We start from the raw sequence: 20,061 nt of genomic DNA, 5'->3' as shown, positions 1-20,061 counted from the left end.
TGAGGATGTGCTTTGCTTGCCAACGGCCACTTGGTAAAATGCGATACGTTGGCTAAGGCAGGCGGACGGTGGTAATGAATGAACCATGCGGTTTGATTGAATCTTGGTTATTGAATAGCATAGATGGCATCGGGGGCCTGGTGAGGCTTGCGATGCGAACCTCATACAGCCTCCTTTGACGGGACGTATGATCGTTATACGGAGGGGTGGCCTCAGTTTGAGTTATGTCATTGGTTAAGCTATGTAAGAGAGTCTCAACTCTGGGCGGACGTTTCGTGGCCAAAATCTCGTAATTGGATGAGGTATCATTTGTGCCATGTTTGTTCGTAGCTTCAATTTCCATTTCTCTCTCTGGCTCCCTCTCTCGAGTACCTCACTCTCAAGTTCCAACGGCCATACCCCTACACCTCTGCCCTCGGCTCGACTCCCTGCCCCGAGCTCTACATCATCACGAGCTCACCACCGTGTCTATGAAAGGCTGGCTGGCTCCCACTTATCCAACAAGCCCACATTCCACCCTTTAAACACCCGCTCACTCGGTGGTAATAACCGACTACTCTGCTTCAACCCCTCCGCTGCGGCGACGATGGCCGGAAGAGGGAGGTTGACCTCTTGCACGTCGGACGTCATGGACTCGAGCATGTCGTCTGCTTCGGCTTGGGAGATTTCTTTGTACAGCAGTTTTATGGCTGCGCGTTTTGCGCGTTGGTGAGGAGAAGAAGAAGAAGAAGAAGAGGGGAAAGAAGAGGAGGCGTAGGTGATGTTGCTGTTGAGGATCCAGAGGTGCAGGGCAGGCGGTACGGCGTCGCCGCCATCGCCGGAGGAAGAAGAAGCCAGGTTCTGGGTGGATTGGAAGGCCGGGACGACGACTGATTTGGAGGAGCCTGAGCGGGAGAGGGTCGCGATGAGGGTCGCGGCTAGGCAGTCTGTGCTGGAGGGCAGTGCTGTCGCCGTGGCCGTGGGGTGTGATGTGCTTGTCTGGCATGACACTTGCCATTTTAGCAGAACGACGGAGGAGATGGCTACGTTGAAGAAGCCTAGGTGGGAGGCGCAGGCGGAGCAGGCAATGTTGAGCATCCGAGGGGGTGGTTCTGTGGGATCAGACGCAGAATCAGAGTCAGAGTCTCCTGCTCCTCCTCCAGCTAGGACTTCTGAGCTGGAGGATGCCGGGGGTGCGGCAGCTGATGATGGGAGAGAGAACTGGAGTGGAGAGAAGAAGTGTAAGTAAGGAGAGAAGAGTGAAGACGAAGAAGAAGAAGAGTGAAGACGAAGAAGAAGAAGAGTATACGGAACGGATCGTGACTGTATACGCGAAATGGATAAGGTATTCGTTCAATGTCCCTCGCTGTTTATCCCGGTGTCTCCGAGGCTCTGGACAACCCCAGTGAAAGCAAGAGGGCCAACCGTCTTTTGCGAACCCAAGCACAAGACCCGGAAACCATCTTACACACACGAGGGGGTGTAGAGGCTTCGGAGTTTTGCACTTTTGAAAGCACCCCCTGCGCAAGGGCAGGGACGACGGCGTACGTTTTGGATAGTTCATATAGGGGCGGAGTATCGGTGACCAGATCACTGAGTTGGTAGCGTGTTGCTGCCGACATGGCCTCCTTCTTGATGCCCCCGTGTTTTGAGGATACACGGTTATACGTATCGAATAGACGAATCCCAACATGATGTGTTGAAGATGCGAGTGACAAAACAGAGATGAAGAAAGAGAGAGAGAAAGATAGCCGCTTACCTTGAGACCAACACAATCAGCCTCGCAAAACAGAAACGACGTCAAATCTACCATGCCGACGCCAGGCTGCGCGGCAATGGACGAGTTGGCTCCGTACCCGCGCCTAGTCAGATGCTCGTGGTCATCCTTCTCCTTGCCCTCTCCGTTCACGCCGCCGTGCTCATGCTCATCCTCGCGATCCGTGCTAGGCTTATGACAGTGCCAGAAGTCCATCATCTCCGCCCAGTTCTCGCTCGGCAGATCCTTCCACTCCCCCGCTTTCCCGCCGGGTACGACGACCGCGGCGCAGCGTCTGCACGCGACGGCCGAGCCGGGGAGGAGGTCCCGCGCCGTCCAGGGGACGGGGTCATCTGCGAGGCTGGTACTGCCGCTGCGCGCCGCTGGGGAGTCTGCTAGCGGGAGACGCCATGATAGCGTTTGCGAGGCTGATGATGATGCTGACGGTGGTGGTGTGGGTAAGGCTGTGGGAGCTCCTGCGTGGGGGAGAACTTTCCCGGGCAGCGGGAATGAGGTTTCTGTGCCTGCGTGGTGGATGTGCAGCGTCTCGCCGTTGGGGGCGATGAGGGCTCTTGTTTGTCCTCCTGCTGGTGAGGAGAGGGTCACTGCGATGGAGAGCTGACGGATGTTTGTGAGGAGTTCTGCGTAGATGGTTGGTGTGTCGTGAGACGACATCGTGGGCAGCGGGAGGTGTGGTTGGGTCAAGGAAGTTTGGGGACGAGTTGGTTGGGTGAGGTCAGATTTAAGATGTGCTGGACTCGGAGTTGTCGCGCTAGGATTTTTGGCTCGCGACCCTGGCGGGGTGGAACTTAGTGCAGCTGGTGCCGGTTCAGCGGCCCCGTCCGTTTGAATTGGACAGCTCCCGCCACGGCATGACTTTTTGACTAATTACACACTTGTGATGCAGCTGAGTAGACTGTGTAACATCGAATTCCAGCAATGTACACTAACATGGGTATAACAAAGATTTTCTCATCGTATATTACATAAAAACACATCGCTATCCGGAACCCTTGAATCCCATCTACCTACAGAGTACTTCACGGGCGGCGAGATGATGCAGTTTGATACCGCTCATAGGCCGGCGCTGGCTCGTCCACCACATTGCCCGCGCGAGATTGACCACCCGTAGCCGCGCTCGCATCCGGTATTCCAATAGACGGACCGGTCACAACGTTTGGCTTTACCGGTGCACGCGTCGCGATCGGATCGGCCCTCGAGTAAACCGGCAACCAGATATCGCCATTCGCATCTGTCCTCCGGTAGTCTCCGCTATTGCGGTTCATGCGAAAGGAATTTAGTTCTGATCTTCGTCTCTGACCGCGCACGCGCATGAATGCCTCGAGACGCCTCATATAAGAATGATCTCTGTCGACTTGCGCTGGCACTTCCGCCTCCCTCGCTCTGCGTGCGTCATTAGTCCGCCCCATGTCTGACGGCTCCGACTCTGGCGGGTATCGGTCTGGCTTCCGTAGTCGTTTGCCAATTGCCGCTGCAACCGTATACATCGTAACCGCGAGGAAATGACTTACCGAGGCGATCCACGTGACGACGAGTGTCGAAGTACCGGCGCTGTGGTACTCGAAGACGCTCTCATATTGGGCGAGGATGCCGTCCGCCTCAAGGGCCGCACGGGTTGTGTTGGCCGAGGCGAAGAGCAGCGCCGCCCCCGCTAAAGTAAACGACACGGCCAGGAATCGATCACAGTTGGGTGCGCCCGGAACCGTGCTGACGAAGAAGTGCCAGGACCAGAGGCACGCTACAGCCACCATGAAAATGATGTAGGCGATGAACGCGTTCTTGGACGAAGTGACTTCGGACGCCGTCCCGAGGTCAATGCCTTGCGATTCCAGAGCCGGGAAGGTGCCCCTGCTTGACGAATAAGTCGAACCACCTCCTATTGCAAGAGCGACGTCGTCCATAATGTCATCGAGGTCGAAGGGGGCACCGGGAGCCCGGCGGATACATGCCTCTCGCCCTAGGTGCGAGTAGCAGTAGCTGCTTAGGTGCCAACTGAAGACCACCGTGGTCTCGTCGGCTGGCCATCGCCGGACATATGCCGCCGACCACTGTCATCCATTGTCAGTACAGGCATATGGAGACGGGAGTGGAAGAGAGGGCGGTCCTCCCGTCCTCGAGTGCGACTCACAGTAGCGAGGTGAGCCTCTCTGTTATTTAGACCTTTTGACGATCTCAAACCACTCGACTTATTCCATGCGCCGACGCATAGAAAGACGACGAGCGTCACTGTGAGTGCATCAAAGACCAATGCGCACAGAAATAGTAAGCGCCGTACCGCTCTCTCTTGAGTCTGGTTGAGCGTGTACTTCTTGCCCTGGCTAGGACTGTCATCTTGAGCAGATACGTTCATATCGAGGAAACGCGGTGATGCTGCTATACATCCTGACTCGGGAGGAAAGAGAATCGGACCGTCGCCTCTGCGAATAGTGAGATATATCTTTCGTCTGGAGACATGATTGAAAGTTTCCACTACACAGCGGTGAAGAGGCAATCACAGAGTCTTTAAGAGCGCAAAAACGAAATTCAGCCCAGTGCCACACCCGATTGAGCAGGTGATGTCGCTGCCGGGGTTCGTCGCCCAGTGAGTATGGCAGGCCGAGTAGGTTCATGCGGCACAGCAGTCTACCGAGCTTGATATTTCAGCCTGGGATCTTGGCAGCCATCCCCTTTTGAGGCCAGCAATCTCGGTACCATGGCGAATTGCCTTGACTTGTGAGGGCTGAGTGAGCGCCTGCTCGGCACTGGCGCCAACGGTGTGTTTCTGGACCATCATTGAGTAGGAGAAGGCGACCTGTTACGGGTTTCCATTGTTGCAGGTGGCAAGGAAACAATTCGATCACCCATGTTGGGCTGATTTGTAGCAATGAGCTGCGATGGCTTTGGTGCCAGCTAAGAGCTCGAGTGACATCTAACGGCTTGTTGAAAGGAAAGGACGAACGACCGGGAGTGCACAGACCAGACCTTGTCGTGCTTACCTTGGCCCAAAGTGGGCTAGCTTGAGAGCTCCAAGGTCCCTCTTCTCAGAATTCCCGAATTTCACCAGCCAAACTTCTGGATCCAACACTGCGATAATACCACTGGCGACAGTTCCGAGCACCCTCTGGTCAAATAAATCCAAGCAGCCGACGATCCAATTCTCCACACGAATACCTACCTCATCTCCATACAGAGTCTTCTGCACCTTCAGACCTCGACATCTCCGCAGCTATGGCAACCCTCGGAGGCTACCTCAACAGTACATCCCCCCAAAACCACCAACCTTGAGTGCTGCTTTCCCGATGACATACTGACCATCCTCTCCCTAACAGAGAAAGTCCTCATTGTGACGTCGGACTCACGAATCTTGGTGGGCACATTGGAAGCTGCGGATCAGTCCACGAACCTCGTAATACCCCTTCCCCTGCCCCCTTCACAACCCTCTCTCGAGTCTTCTGAGCTGCACCCAGCTAACACACATCTTGCGCCCCAGGTTCTCAGCAGTGCCCAAGAGCGAGTCATCCAAACCCCCGAGAGTGGCGAACCCTCTGTCGAAGTGCCCCTCGGCCTCTATCTCGTCCGAGGCGACAATGTCTGCACGATCGGCCTGGTAGACGAGGCGCTAGACGAGAGCATTGACTGGACCCAAGTCAAGGGTTCTGCTATTGGAGGAATCAAGCACGTATGAAAGCCACGCATACATACAGGAAAAGCAAAACAAGAGCAGAGAGATGGTTCTCGAGAATGAGAGTGACACACCGAGTCACGGGATGTTTGATTACGAGCGGGATACCCGAATGTTGGGAAGGACATGAGATTGCACTGCTGCCATTGAGACAGGCAGGCAGGCAGACAGGCGTGCGCGCATTTTCATGCACATATGCACATGCGCATGATCACACACCTACACACACAAAGAACAACGGCGTTTGCACATATTTGGGGGTTGCTATAGAATGATATTGGGTTTTCCTACGGGGTATGCGCCTGCCTTTCTTCTTCTATCCAGATCTCTCCTCTATGCTGCTACAGTCTCAAAACCATGTTTGTGCTGACACGAGACATCAACAACAAAAGAGCCCTCACGCCTACACACATAGAGAAGGTGGTGGCTGAAAATATACGTCCCTTGTCTCCTTATCTTTATCCGAAAACTCTCTTCATCAGGTCTGGGGCAAACAATTCCTCGCCGGGGGACTCAACCATCCTGTTGACCCTGTTGCCCCTGCTGGTGCTGAGCCAGCCGCCAGTGTCGCCGGGGACCTCGGCCAGGGTCAGGACGTCGACGGCATCGCCCGTCTCGCTGGCCTCGAGGGCGGCCTCGTTGTACTTGACGCGGAGTCTCCGGTCAATGACGTGCATACCGCGCGTCCACTGGCCCGTGGTCTCGATGCGGATGTCCTCCGGCTCCACGCTGGCCTTCCACTTGGGGTCGGACTGCGTCAGAAGGTACCAGACCGTCAAGGGGTCGTGCAAGGAGAGACCGGGCTCCTGTCCGTCGCCCTCCATCTCGATGATCTTGTCAAAGCACTTTGACATGAAGTGGTTGACCCACTGGCCGAGGGGGCTTCCGGACGCCACAATAGGCTTGATGGTCTCGGTGAAGTAGTTCTTGCGGAGCAGGTGCGGAGTCGTGATGTCGAGGGGAAACAGCGTCAGCTTGAGCTTCTTGGACAGCCTGGTCGGGTAAGGGGGCAGGGACGACTTCTTGTCCGAGATGGGCGGCATAGTGGAGCGCGGGGTCGGGGAGGTCAGGGCGAAGACGCGCGCGGCGGCGACGGCGTCGGCAACGGTGTTGAACTCGCCGTGCGGGGTGATGTTGCCCTCGACGTGGACGGCGCCGCCCATGACGCAGAGCTCCTTGACGCGGAGGAAGGTTTCCGGGTCCTCGGCGGCGGCGAGGGCGACGTTGGTCATGGGGCCGACGACGCAGATGGAGATGGTGTTGGGCTCGTTCTCCTTGAGGATGCGCAGGATCTCCTTGTGGGCGACCTGCTTGGCCGGGGTGAAGTACTGGTTAAAGGGCGAGGGGTCGTGGTCCACGTTCTTCTCGGTGTGGAAGAGGGACTGCCAGCGGTCGTCCGGGGAGAGGTGGGGGTGCTTCTCGTGGACGCCGTGAAGGCCGTCGAGTCCGTCTGGAGGAGAGTCAGGAGACGGAAGTTGGGAGAGGTTGAACCGAGGAGTGTGTCTTACGGAAGTAGTCGGCGGCCAGCTCGTCGTCTTCCAGAGCGTGCTCGGCACCGACTGATACGATGGGCTTGTAGGCCTTGAGGGACTCGAAGCCCTCGGGCTTTCCATTCTCCTTGCGCCATGCAATCTCCTTTTCCAAGACGTGGAAGAGGGCAACGACGTTCTTCAGGCAGCTTCATCGTAAACGATTAGACCAAGGGTTTCTTATGTTTATTTGCGCAGCATGAAACTCACCTCTGGAGAGGCACGTTGCCGTAGGTAACTGAGATCATCATGACCTCGAGCTCTTCAGGAGAGGCTGAAAGGGCCAGGAGCATGGCCATGACATCGTCAATGCCTGGCAAAGATGTGTAAGCTTACTTGCACATCACAGTACTTTTGGGGGGTTCGCTCATTGATATCTCACCTGGGTCGGAATCGATAATGACGCGGTTCTTGGGAGCCATGGCTGCGATGTTTGATTCAGAAGAAATCTCTTGAAATTGGGTTGAAAAGTGTTCAATGAAGACGAGAATGACTTCGTCTCAAATTACACAGTTGATTAAATCACTTAAGAAAGCTGGGGAAAACATTAGTGATATAGGAAACCAAATGTTGATGGGGGAGTGGTGGGGGGAAGCGGACATCTGCGGGCACGTGAGCTAAGCTTGAACGGAGGTGTCCGGTCTCCGCCTGTCTCCGGTGTAGATACCTTGAAATAAGCAACCCGGCGCCCCGGGAGATGTGATGTGGCCTTGACGGTGTGACTCCGTCGTTCCTGCCTTCTCGACGGGTCTTTTTTGTGTCAATAGGAAGGGCGTCGGTGTCGCATTGAGAAGTTGCCATAGTTGAGACGGGCGGGCGACCGAGCGGCCGAACCCCTCATCGTTAGAAGCGTCAAATGCGCCGCCGTCGAGGGGGATCGATGGTGGGGTTGTGGTTGTTGCGGTGCAAATGATGGAGAGAGACATGACACGCTAAGCCGTTTTGAGCCACCGAGATCCAGTTGTTGTCGATAAGCTTGAGGCAGGTCGCTGCGGGAAACCTTGGAAAATAGGGACTTTGGGGGACTTTGGGGGCATTGGGCACCTGAGGTAAGGTAGGCGGGTAAGCTGCCCCCAGCTCTTATCGGGAAAGCCAAGGGAAAGGAATCTGACATGCGGCAAGTTGCAACTCTGGACCTTGCAAACATTAGATGAGACGTGGGAAACGGAAGGGCCTCGGGAAGTTTACTTGGAGGGTACCTTACTCACGTGAACCTACCTAAGGAAAGCTGTCTGCAAAAAACCTATTTTTAATTCTACAATTTTTGCTTTTCGGTTCAACAGGCCGGGCCCGCGGGATATCAAGGTAACCTCCGAGTCCGACAAGTCTCCAATGACATTGTTTGGCAGTTGTCAATTGACTTGATGCCCTGACAGCAAGCACTGTGACCTTGACATCGTTCCGCCCAATCACGGAGAGTTCTTATGGAGGGAAGTCATCACAGTCACGTGTAAGTGACACCTTCCAGGTTGGTGATTGCTCCCTTGTCTTCCATCAGTCGTTGCCTCGCAAGCACGTGACCTGTCCCCAATTTTCAAGTTCTCCCGAGTCCGTGCTGACAGCCGAGCCCCAAAAGAAAAGGCGGGTCCACGTCCCTCAACCCCGTGGAAACGCGAAGCTGTCACTTTGGAGATGCAGGAAATTACCTAACAGCACCCTGGAGATAACCTCATCTACCTCCATTACCTACCCTTACCTCACCTACCTCCCTTGCTTAACTCAAGGAAAGAAACGTCAGATTGCTGAGAAGAGCAGCCGTACAGCAAGTAAGTACAATTTTCTCCTCAATTGTTCTTCTTCCTCGTCGCATCTCACATCACACACTCCCTCGTCTTGCCTTTCATCTTGCTGCTTCATCTGAGCTCGGCCAGCCAGAAACACATCCCTGGGGACCTGCGGCAAAAGAGGACACCAATCCTCATACGCAATACCCACTCCTGGAGACTCGGTCCCGACGCAGGTCAGGGTTTGGTGCAGTACCTTACAGATTGGATACCTGGAGCACATAGCAACACCGAGCAGCCGCAGCAGTAGCAGCAGGTTACCCGTGGGACCTCTCCAGCGGTCCAACCTATTCCCTAGGTCGGCTTTTGCATCCGTGGCATGAACCTCGGGCGCTTGCCTCAGCCAAAAACCCCCATTTGCTACTGGATCTAGCCTCTACACCTTGGACCTGCCCTGGACCACTGGCGGTACCGCAGGCACAGTTTGCTGAGAAGCCACCTGGTAACTTTTTTTTTTCGGCCTGTCTCTCCTTGCCAAGCTACCTGCATCTGAACACGACATCCAAGCCGTCTTTCAACCGCGTGGTCGAAACGCCTCCTCAATCGCCCTTCTTCCTTCTTCACTTTTACCCAATTCTTGTTGTTTCTCCCCTTCAACAAACCCACCAACCCCCCGAGCATCACCGCTCTCACCTTGCCTTTCATCCTCAAGCAACCCATCCATTGTTGCGTCCACATCTCCCCTTGCGCACCTTCCACCTGTATGTTCTCCGATCGGCGCTTGCCCCAGACATCTCGGATCATCTGCTCCCGTGTGCAGAGCTCAGCACAAATTGGACTCCATTGCTAACTTGTCCATTATCCAGTCATCCGAATCTCTCTCTCTCCACAACTTCTCCATCAGTGAGGCATCGAAGATACACCGTGACCCTCAACGGCACCCTGAGCACTTGCGGCCCTTGATCCGACAAACCGTGGTCTTTGCTGTTCTCAACTGCACCAAGTTGCATAATCTATCATACCCCTTAATACCCATCTGGTAGCGTTTCTGCGCCATCCACAATCGCAACAATGACAGTCTCCGACTTTCTCAACACCCAGACCGTGGGCGGTTACCTTGTCTGCTTCCTCGTCGCTGGTGGCTTGATCTACAACTACTCTGGCAACAAGAAGCCTGCGCAGATTGCCAAGACTGCCAAGGCATATGTTGAGCCCAAGAAGGACACCAACGCAAAGAAGCAGCGAAAGGCTGCCTTTGCTTCACAAAAGCCCGAGGAGAAGGCTTCCACGAGCGCAGTCGATCCCTCTAGCACATGGCTGAGCAATGACCCTAAGGAGGAAGTTGATAATGCCGATTTCGCCAAGAGGATGGCCAGTGTCAAGGAGGGCAAGAAGTTTGATGGCAAGTCTGCTGCTGATGCCAAGAAGAAGAAGACCAAGTCCGTCAAGCAATCGCGTGCTGCCGAGAAGAAGCCTGTCGAGGTCACCGAGGAGGAGGAGGAGCCCGCCGCTTCCTCTGCCCCCGCCGTCGAGGCTGTTGAGGAAGAGGAGGAGAGCTCCCCTGCCGCTTCCCCCGAGGTCACCCCTGCCGACCCCAGCGGCGTCAATGACATGCTCGAGCCCACCGCATCCGGCCCCTCCGTCCTCCGCCTGACCGGCACCGATAAGGAGAAGCCCAAGGCCAAGAAGCAGAAGGCCCCCGAGCAGGCTGAGACCAAGAAGCAGCGCCAGAACCGCCAAAAGGTTGAGGCCAAGAGAGCCGCCCGCGAGGAGGAGGAGAAGGAGCGCAAGGTCAAGCTCGAGAAGCAGCGCCGTACCGCTCGCGAGGCCGCCGGCATCCCCGCCAAGGATGGCTCCCAATTCATGGCCAGCGTCAACGGCAACAAGTCCGCCTGGACCGCCGGCTCCCCTAACGGTGCCTCTGCTACCAACGGCACCTCCACTGCTGTTCAGCCTCTCGACACCTTCGATGCTCCGGCTCAGAACGGCACCTCTGCTGCCGCTCCCGCCCAGACCTCCAACAACTGGATCTCTTCCCTTCCCTCTGAGGAGGAGCAGATCCAGCGCCTCAAGGAGGAGGACGAGTGGAACACTGTTCCCGCCAAGTCCAAGAAGTCCAAGAAGGAGAACCGCTCCCCTTCTCCCGAGGCTGCCAAGCCTGCCGCTGCCGCCGCTCCGGCTCCGGCTCGCCCCATCGCCCAGGCCGTTCAGAAGCCTGCCTCCAATGGCAAGGTTGCAAAGCCCGTCACGTCCAACTTTGGATCCTTCTCCGCCCTCAGCACCGAGGAGGAGGAGTGGGATGTCTAAGCGGTCACTACACCTACGATTGTCATTCTCCAGGATATTCCGCCCTCCCCAGATGCGCTCTTCTCAACTACACCATCGTCTCCGCGCCGTCTGGATGTCACTTGTTATTTTAACTGTACAATACTTCTTCCTGGAGTGCGGCACACCTCAAAAAACTCTCTCTCACACACATGCAATCCTTTTGACGCCATGAAGAAGACGCCAGCATTGGTTCGATCACGCTTCCGCGAGACGGCGGCCTCATCGAGTAAAGGCGACATGGCTTTGCTATCGCATACACGCAAACAAAAACGACCTCGGCCACGGCATGAGATCTTGGAGTTGGGGGATTACATTGGCCAGCGGGCTGAGTGATTTGCACATGCTTTTCTTTTTTTCTTCTTCTTCCTTTTCGGCCTCGAGACCAGCCAGCTATTGATGGAGGGGGGAAACGAAGGAGAGAGTGACGCAGGATCACGATGTATACGAGGAAGTTGAACAAAAGAGAGAATGGGTCTTGAGCGGGAAGAGGAACCAACAAAATATGAAACCTTTCCTTTAGGGCAGATTGGTTGGATCACATGGGAAATGGCCATGCCCCTACAGTCGTTGTGTGCTTTTTTCAGCACAGGTTCCCGCCAGATAACTTTTCAATGAGTCTTCTTTCCCACCAGTAAAAAAAAAAAAGACCACGTCCGTTTCCCAGGCAGTCGTGACTTGTCTATGACTTGTTTTGTTGTCATGTTACCGGGATGGTGCTGGATCAAGTGATGACATGGTAATGTGCATCATGTTATTTCTCCGCGTTTTTTTTTTTTTATGTTTTCTGCAGTGCACATGCTGGCGCTCCCCCACCTCGCTATTTCGTCACGATCTCTGCCCACTAAGAGGAGCCTTTATGCGTTGTAGTAGTTGGATCGTCCTTTGATCGAAGCTAGGAGGGTTGATCGTGGCCGGGGGTGTTGGTCGGGGGGCAGCATGTGAGAAGAGAAGTTGGAGTCGAGCGGGCTTTCCGTGTATTCCCCCGCTGGCTGACGATACCCACCGCCCGCGACCGCGACCCAAGGTACAGCGCATCTTTTGCTAGCGTTGGCGGAGGGATGGGAGAAGGTGATTTTGGGTTTTCTCTGGTACTTTTTTTTTTTTTTTTTTTTTTTTTTTTTTTTTTTTTTTTTTTTCCAAAAAATGGTGAAGGGGGGAACGAACGGTCGACAGATCTCGGGTGGTGGTGCACCTGAGTTTGTCGGGTTTGTGGAGTTGGGTTTTGGGGCCTTGACCGCTCTGTGGCTTACGATGTATCTGGTGGAGGAGAAGGAGGAAGAGGAGGGGGCGTGTGTGCGAGGGATGGCTTAGCTGCGATTCGGGTTCTAGACATGCATTCGCGTGAGTAGATAGGATGCTGGCAAGTGAGATGCGTGTTCTAGATAACGTGATGATCAAGAGCTCCCCATGTGGCCAGCTGGTTAGTTTGAAGCGGGATGTTGTTCCCGAGGCGGTGGGAAGGGGACATCGCGGCATCACGGGTTGACGGATAGACTCTGAACTTTCCAAGGACTTTGAGCTACTAATGTCGGGTAGCGAGTGCAGTGTAGTTGAGACCTTGGTACAGGTATGCTCGTGGGGGCGACTTGCTCTGCAGGACGAGACGACACGCAGAGGTGAGACATGCAGTTTTCACATGTTTTGTTCATGGCTACAAGTGGACGATGGGAAGAGAGGTTTGTTGGATCCCATCAAGAGGGAGAGAAACGGAGTAACGAAGCGATGGGGAGAACGGGAGGAGGCGCTTATGTCTCTTACGGTCTCCTGTCAGAATACGCTGCGAGTACAGCCCGGGTATGGAGAGTTGCTTGGATCAAAGTGTGCGAGAAGAGTAGAGGGCAGAGGATTGTGTGATGCGGATTCCGGCCCAGTTGACGTTTACGACTTGTGTGAGGCGTTATCCGTGTTGCTTACAATGGCCCGTTTTGTTGGCTGTGTGCGTTTCTCTGTCCTGATGTGTTATGGACCATAGTATTCAATAAGTCAAGCCGAGACGGATTGGGCTGGCGTCTTTACAAAGTCTTTAAGAGGAGGTTCTCTTTCTTCGGCGGAGGTGCTAGCAGAATGTCATGTTTCCCTAGCCGACCTTGGTGCGTGCCGTATGTGATCCAGACGAGGAAATATCAGTTGGTATTGTTAACGTGTTGGGATCGAATCGGACCTCTTCACACCCTCTTGGACAAGATCCGATAATCAAGGGAGTTTATTCGAAAGCCTTTCCCTACGAGAGAACACGAAAGTTACTCACGTTTATGCTGGTGGGGGTCTTCTTGCCTTGGTTGCTAGCTAGCCATTTGGAGGGCCGCCTCGAAAGGTTGATTTGACTTTTTCGAGGAGATGGTTGTCGTTCTGCCACATGATAGCTCCCGACGTCGGTGAAGTGGCATGGGAACGTATCCATGTCCGGTTGCCCATTGTGGAGGGGAGCACGGGTAACATTTACCTGATGGTTTTGCAGCACTGACAGTGGCAGTTCATCCGCGGGAATACTTACATCTCTGGCGGGATCTACTCCCTGCGGCCACGCTTGCGCATCCGCAGGCGATCAAAACAGTGGAGATTTCCCTATATCCTATAAAAGGACTCGGGTGTATCATACCGTAGTATTGTGGCGGACGGACGGTCGATCAAAAAGAAGCTACCGAGCGTTCGTTGCGCGTTTGCGTACGCATTGAAAGCAAATCAAGGGTCCAGCTGCCGTGCAACTCGTTGCACCCGTAGAAACCGGGTACGCGAGGAGAGTATCCGCAGTGGTAGGAGCTGGAGGGGCTGAGTCGAGTGAGGTGGAACATGAGAGGGGGACAACGGAGCATGATTATCGATAGGCGCAGTTGTTCGATAATATCCCTCTCAGCAAGGGACCCTCGACGAAATGCATTGGTAGTAACCACCGACACTGACGGTTAGGTTAGGTAGTTAGGTTAGGCTAGAAAGCGTGGCAGACATGAAGTAATCAACCATTGGCAGTCCACCAGACCTGTCAATCGGATCAAAAGCGGATCATCAGTAATGCCCAAAACCTCAAAGGGAGCCGGCCAAAGCTTGAGTTGCAAATGGCATTGAGAGCTGAGAAATCTATCAGACCATTGGCACTGCCCATGGATCAGGGAGTGCTACAGGCGGAGCCGACGGCGGCGACGGCGCGCGCGCAAGGAAAGGAGGTGAGAGCCGTCGAGGTTAAACCTCACCTAGCGCGCGAAACGCTGAGGCGTTTTGTGGTGTAGCCTGCCTCACAATGGTGCAGCGAGTGAGACAAGACTTGACAGAAGGATACGGAAGGCAGCGTGCGCAGGCAAACGTGCGCTAGGGACACCGACTCCCGAGGCTTAGCAGAGAGGGTTTAGACCGCCGCCCGTGGCCTTACGCCATGGTCAAGTTGAGAACAACCAGTGATCATTGCGGATTGGTCGTAGGAGGGGGGCTTGAGACATCAACGGTGCTGGCTGGACGAGGTGCCAGTCGCAAGTTGCCAATTTAGGGGATGCGGCGTCCGCGGCGTTGTTGGGCGGCGGAGGCCGTCTTGTCGGACTTTTCTGGTGGAAATGGGAGAACAAGATTGAACAATTTCGTTTTACGGGATATCGTGTTGTGGCAGTCCGGTTGATGGTTCGGGGTCCGGGTTACTGAGCTGAGCAGAAAAGTGAAATTAAGGCCGGACACTTCGACGCTTCCGGGTCAATTGTCCATGACTAAGTTGAAGTCGGTGGTAAATGATGACATATGGATCATGAACTGATTGCTCGCGCGATGGGCGCCATGGAGAAGAAATCCCCCTCTAGGAACCAATCCGTCATGACCAAAGGCGCGACGCGGCGCAGATTGGCCGAGTTGCAGATTCATGGAGCTCCGTCCCGCTTCCGGGCCCCCATAGCCTGTAGGCCGTGGTAGTACGGCGTAGGGTCGGGCTGGCAAGACTTGCGCGGCATTGGGCAATTGTTTGTCGGAGGGAGGGTTGCGGTAAATGGGTTCATAGTCGTGGTGTGTGGTGCATGTGCAGGTGCATGGTATTCAAGTTCGAACACTGGTCAATCTGGTTCCCCGAGCCTAGCACTCTCCCATTCCTTGAGGGGTCGGGTTGTCGTGGAGAGGGAGGGGAGCTCAACAGGGTCCATAGATGATAGTGGCATAGAGGGAGCGAATGATCCGACCTAGGTACCAGGTACATCGGCTCTCCCACCTCAGATAGCGTAGTGCGTAAAACAAGTGAAAGTCTTGGCCGATTGAGATCTTCCGTCCTTTCCTTGCGCCGCCCCGATATGAACGGACCTTTGCTGGTTGTTTGCAGTGCTCGTGGAGGACGATTTATCAAGAGGAATGACGAACAAGCCAGTTGCAGATGTTGAAGGCGCGCGACAAGACGGATCATCGGCCAAGATGGGACTGGCAGGCTTGAGGTGGTGCGTTGCGTTGGCAAGTCTACCTCGGTCCACGCGCGTCTTGGACAGAGACAGTCTGACTGACTGACATACTCAGAATTCGAGGATTCGGGCGAGAGGCGGTGGGAAACAGAGCACGTTGGACGAGGAATCGTTGCGGTGCAATGCAATGCGCTCCGTGGGGCAGCGGCACCTTTGTCTGTCCGACTTCCAAGGTTGTCCGTCTTGACCTTTGACTTGGCCGCCAGTGACGCGAGGTCGGGTAACCATGCGCAGCAAACAGGCACACTCGATTCGCATTTTGATTCGACTTGCATCGCGTGGGACAGCGGGCGATGGATGAACCAAACAGCGCACAGCAGCCAGACGCAGGCACGAGGCACAGAGCTGCCCCGGATTGGCGTTTCCTGGGTACTTGGCGTTTCCGGAGGGGGAAGGCGTACTAAGTACCTTGTTCTCGTTCTGGTCTGTTCAATTGCAGCCTTTGCAGGACGAGACGCAGCTTGGAACTGTGTAACCGTAGTGTGTACGTGTACAGCAGACGACGACGACGGTTCGCAGTGTTGTGAGTGTTGTGGAATGGAGGCGCATTTAGATGCATGGAGACGACGACGGGTCCGCCCAGGCGCCTCAGACAGGTCCAACTTCACACCATTGATTGCAATGATTGGCATGCCCAACTTAGATTGAGCCATATCTGGTAGGCCGGGCTGCGTGCGTGCTCGATCCATAGTCGGGGGTGTCACGGTGTCCAGGACCCATCCGCAGGCCGTGGAGCGCAATTTCTCGCGATCATCTGGCGTAAAGTGGACGTTCGTAAAGCGTCTGATGAAGATGCGCTCTGCAATCAAGCCAACGACTCAGGCGTTGGAATGAGATATGGTTGATACATTTTCCGACGCGTATCCAATGTTCCAAATAGCAGGGAGAAGGGTGACAGATAGGTCAGTAGAGTTTGAGGGATCCGAACTGTCGGATCCGATCAATTTGGATATCGGAGGTGGACTCAAAAGAGGAAGATGAGGAGAAGACGAAGAAGAATAGGGAAGAAGAGGACAGAGGGAGGCAGACAGAGGGAGGGGGTGTATGAGGTAGAGGTAGAGGTACATGCACCAGGTACGGAGTACACAGTACTTGTCTTGGCTTCGTGGCTTCCTCTTCCTCTCCCCTTACCCTTCTTTCGCAGGCTTGCCAGGCCCCCATGCCCCCCGTGTCCCTCTCTCAAATCGCTTCCCCCGGTTGCCGTCGAGAAACCCACAATTTCCCCCCAGTCCACGCCTCTAAACTAGTACACTGTACCTTGGACTCTCGGCCTCCATGCGACTGGTACCTCCACCCACTCCCCCCTTCATTGATTGCCCGATGGGAAAGAAGGAGGGAGAGGGAGGCCGAGGAGGAGGAACCTGCCCACCTGTATAGAGGAGAGACTGGGCGAGTGTGAAAGTAGGCGCTACTTACCTTGTCGTCCTTACCTTGCGCCTCCCTTTTTCGAAACGTCGTCTCTCTAAGCACCTCACTCACTTCAACTCCATTTCGCCTTCAATTCACCCGTCCAATTTTCCCTCACTTCTTTCCGCTCTCTTTCTTGTCTTTCCCCCCCCCCCCCCCCCCCCCCCCCCCCCCCCCCCCCCCCCCCCCCTCCCCCCTCTCCTCTTTCCCTCCCCCCCACCCCCCCCCCTCTCCCCCCTTTTCCCCCCCCCCCCCCCCCCCCTCTTTTCCCCCCCCCCCCCCCCCCCCCCTTCCCCCTCTTCTCCCTCTTGAATGTCCAGTGTGTCCGTGTCTCAATTCCTCGTCCCAAACCCGCCCGATACCGCCAATCGAATCCATCGTCATCCTTCCATGTGGTAGCGCAATAGCAAGAAACAGAGAGACAACCAGCACCCGATACACACTCTCGAGAGGAATATACCGCCATAGGCCAACGTCTTTTCGCCCACGCGACCCAAGCCTCCGAGCCACCCTCATCTTCAACCTCAATCATCTGGTCCTCCCTACTTTCTAAACAGTTCCGTCCGAGCCCGCCCGTCCATCCATCTTCATCCGCCACTCCGACCGCCGTCTTGCGCTACGGTCCTATTATCTCACCCCAAGGCCCAAGGTACTCTGCAACCTCTGCCTTTACTCGCCTACTGAGGTGCATTGCAAGTTTCTTTTTTAGTTCCTGCCAGCTGGATTGGACTGCAGACTGCACCGGTTGCTGTCACGCCTGCGCCTGTGCTTCTTCCTCTTACACGCACCCCCTTCGAGAATAGCACCCGCCCAGGACATCACTCAACCTTGAAACCTCACTCTGTCCTCCGTCCTCCCAACACCAAACGTCGATACTCCCAGTACCTCGAGGGGTCGCACAGGCCGAGCCGCTTTTAAAGCATTTCGCGCCCCCGTACCGAAACTGTGTCTTGGGCTCTGCGCCGGTGATTCACTTCAATGGCGCTTTAGACTTCCCAAGCTCCCTCTGGCGCTGGCACGCGGTCTTTTCCCTTCCCTGAGCAACTCATCTTAGGTTCAAAGGCGCCGTATCCTACCTTACCGTCCCGTTCCCGTACCTCACCTTATCCTCGCTACCTTGAACATCCGCTTGGCCTGTTTGGACCACCTTTCCTCCTCGTGGTCCCTGTCACTTTCCTCCCACTTGGACACTTATTTCCTCCCCGCGAACCACTCGATCCAACAAGTCGACACTCCGTCTATATCACCCCCTCGACACCCACAATCAACACACACACACACACACACACACACACACACACACACACACACACACACACACACACACACACCACCTACCTCTTCGAACACTCCCCGAATATATTCTTTGCCTTCCATGTGTGCTAGAAATACCGGGCACCGAATACACTCCAGACCCTCTCCCCACGCCGGGGTTACGGCCATACCGCAAACATGTCATTACCAGTCGCCATCCAGTCGGCGATTTTCTACTACCTCGCATGTACACCATGTAACGAGATGAAGGCTTTCCGAAAGGCCAAGAAGAAGGCCAAGGAGGATAGGGAGGTGAAGAGGAAAATAGAGATGGAGCAACCTGGACTGTACCGTCATCCGGACCCCTTTCACACAAACCCATTTTGGGCCGAAGAGATGGCAGCAGGACCACACCTACCCAAAAAGTCAACCAACAAGAATTCGAGCCAGAGAGGTCTGGCGAGTGCAGGCCGGACGAGCACAGCCGCGAGTTTTGGCGGAGCAAGCACCGTTGCCGAGAGTACTAGCCCTGCGACTCCGACAATAAGTGCCTCAACGGCTGGTCGAAAGCTGTCCGGCGAGGGTTGGAATAGAGAGCTGTACCAACGAGAGGATGAGGAGCTTTGGGGTCACAACTTCACCGGCATGGGTCACAAGCTGATGGACAACATCGCAAAGGCCGGAAACACGGCCGGACGCTACATGGAGGAGAAGTTGGGGCTGGAGAAGCCCATCACCGATGAGGACCGCGAGAACTTTTACCGTACACCGAGTAACCCGCCCGTCAACGAGTACCACCCGCCGATAGTAGGAAGCAAGCCCTCCCGTCCGGACGCTCTCAAGTGGATGCTACAGCCGCCGCCCCCTGCCAAGCTTATGGAGGGCCGCATCCCCGTCGCCAGAACCCAGAGCACCAGCACAGTTGGAAGCAGGAGAACAATGGCGTCTGAGGACACTCCTTTGGACAGGTTGGTCCGTGAAAAGGCGTTGAAGAAGAAATTGCGGCAACAGGGAGAGAAGCTGCCCTTGGAGGAGACACCTTCGGAATCGGAGTTGATCGACTCACTTATCGGCAGGCGGTCACGGCGGACAACGGTATCGAGCAGGGGAATGTCTAACCGTAGCCGCAGCCTTTCGCTAGATTCCGAAGTATCTTCAGACGGCGAGTTGGTGGAACGTCGGCGCATCGCCCGTGCTCGACGTGTTCCCATGACGCCCGAGGAGACCTCTTCAGACGAGGACGACTTTGTCCAGCACCGCACATGGGATTCGTTGGGAAAGTCGAGTCCTCCCCGACGGCCCAAGCTGGAGACCATTAAGAGCTCCCGCTCCAACTCCAGGCAGGCATTAAAGGCACGTCCCAACGGCACGAAGCCAGATGTTGCATCTAAGGACAACTCTGACGTCACGCCCAAAGCGTCTGCCAACCCTATCATCAACCGCACCGCGGATGAGAACACACCTACCACTGTCACCGCTACCACAACGGTATCATGATGTTGGACACCTGCCACGAACTAGGTCGAACAGACAGCCGACCAGAACACACTTTCTCTAGTTGTCTCTGGAATTCCCCGTCATCATTTGACGAGGGTTATTTACTGCATTATTTACTCCCAGAGAGGGGCATAGCGTTCATGGGAAGGAGCATTTGCATTTTTCGGAAATGGGATTCGGCATTGAGGCGTTAAGAGGCGTGCTGCCACAAAAGCAAGAGAGCAAGCATACGGTGGGCAATGGGATGTTTTCAAAAAATAGGGTCTGGGGTCTTTGGGTTGGTTTTGTTCAAAAGAGGACGAGATCCATGGCTTGTTTGATATTTCTTCATTTCATCTCTTCGTTTCCACATTTAACACATTTGGCCGCACACCAAGATGCGATGAAGCCTTTACTTCTTTGCTTTTACGCCCCTTTTTCTTTCCTTTCTTATTTTCCCTTTGTCATGGCATTACTGGCAAGTAGCACTAGGAACATGACGGGTATT

The 20,061-nt window shown here is 55.1% G+C and overlaps 7 protein-coding genes across 7 annotated transcripts; 3 read left to right on the top strand and 4 right to left on the bottom strand.

Annotated features, from left to right (window-relative positions):
- Nucleotides 1-468: 468 nt before the first annotated feature.
- CTAM01_00589 (uncharacterized protein) lies at nt 469-2,410 on the bottom strand (the record flags this gene model as incomplete). The annotated part of the gene is made up of 2 exons (XM_060516640.1): nt 469-1,200; nt 1,739-2,410. The coding sequence occupies 2 exons, from the start codon at nt 2,408-2,410 to the stop codon at nt 469-471; spliced, it is 1,404 nt and encodes a 467-aa protein (XP_060389266.1).
- Nucleotides 2,411-2,775: 365 nt separating this feature from the next.
- CTAM01_00588 (uncharacterized protein) lies at nt 2,776-4,106 on the bottom strand (the record flags this gene model as incomplete). Its single annotated transcript, XM_060516639.1, has 2 exons — nt 2,776-3,804; nt 3,885-4,106. The coding sequence occupies 2 exons, from the start codon at nt 4,104-4,106 to the stop codon at nt 2,776-2,778; spliced, it is 1,251 nt and encodes a 416-aa protein (XP_060389265.1).
- Nucleotides 4,107-4,963: 857 nt separating this feature from the next.
- CTAM01_00587 (LSM domain-containing protein) lies at nt 4,964-5,420 on the top strand (the record flags this gene model as incomplete). Its single annotated transcript, XM_060516638.1, has 2 exons — nt 4,964-4,991; nt 5,065-5,420. The coding sequence occupies 2 exons, from the start codon at nt 4,964-4,966 to the stop codon at nt 5,418-5,420; spliced, it is 384 nt and encodes a 127-aa protein (XP_060389264.1).
- Nucleotides 5,421-5,875: 455 nt separating this feature from the next.
- On the bottom strand, nt 5,876-7,368 carry CTAM01_00586 (inosine-uridine preferring nucleoside hydrolase; the record flags this gene model as incomplete). The annotated part of the gene is made up of 4 exons (XM_060516637.1): nt 5,876-6,867; nt 6,926-7,095; nt 7,157-7,259; nt 7,329-7,368. 4 exons carry the CDS (start codon nt 7,366-7,368, stop codon nt 5,876-5,878), a joined length of 1,305 nt encoding a protein of 434 aa, XP_060389263.1.
- A 2,373-nt stretch (nt 7,369-9,741) lies between these two features.
- CTAM01_00585 (uncharacterized protein) lies at nt 9,742-10,977 on the top strand (the record flags this gene model as incomplete). Its single annotated transcript, XM_060516636.1, has 1 exon — nt 9,742-10,977. One exon carries the CDS (start codon nt 9,742-9,744, stop codon nt 10,975-10,977), a length of 1,236 nt encoding a protein of 411 aa, XP_060389262.1.
- Nucleotides 10,978-14,965: 3,988 nt separating this feature from the next.
- On the bottom strand, nt 14,966-16,105 carry CTAM01_00584 (uncharacterized protein; the record flags this gene model as incomplete). Its single annotated transcript, XM_060516635.1, has 1 exon — nt 14,966-16,105. One exon carries the CDS (start codon nt 16,103-16,105, stop codon nt 14,966-14,968), a length of 1,140 nt encoding a protein of 379 aa, XP_060389261.1.
- A 2,170-nt stretch (nt 16,106-18,275) lies between these two features.
- CTAM01_00583 (uncharacterized protein) lies at nt 18,276-19,574 on the top strand (the record flags this gene model as incomplete). The annotated part of the gene is made up of 1 exon (XM_060516634.1): nt 18,276-19,574. The coding sequence occupies one exon, from the start codon at nt 18,276-18,278 to the stop codon at nt 19,572-19,574; it is 1,299 nt and encodes a 432-aa protein (XP_060389260.1).
- Between the last annotated feature and the right edge of the window lie 487 nt (nt 19,575-20,061).

This window comes from Colletotrichum tamarilloi, assembly GCF_030869305.1.
Source record: "Colletotrichum tamarilloi strain Tom-12 chromosome Unknown Scaffold_1.1, whole genome shotgun sequence".
Taxonomy (NCBI): Eukaryota; Fungi; Ascomycota; class Sordariomycetes; order Glomerellales; family Glomerellaceae; genus Colletotrichum; species Colletotrichum tamarilloi.
Note: the sequence above shows the minus strand (reverse complement) of the source record. Positions and strands in the feature narration are given on the sequence as shown.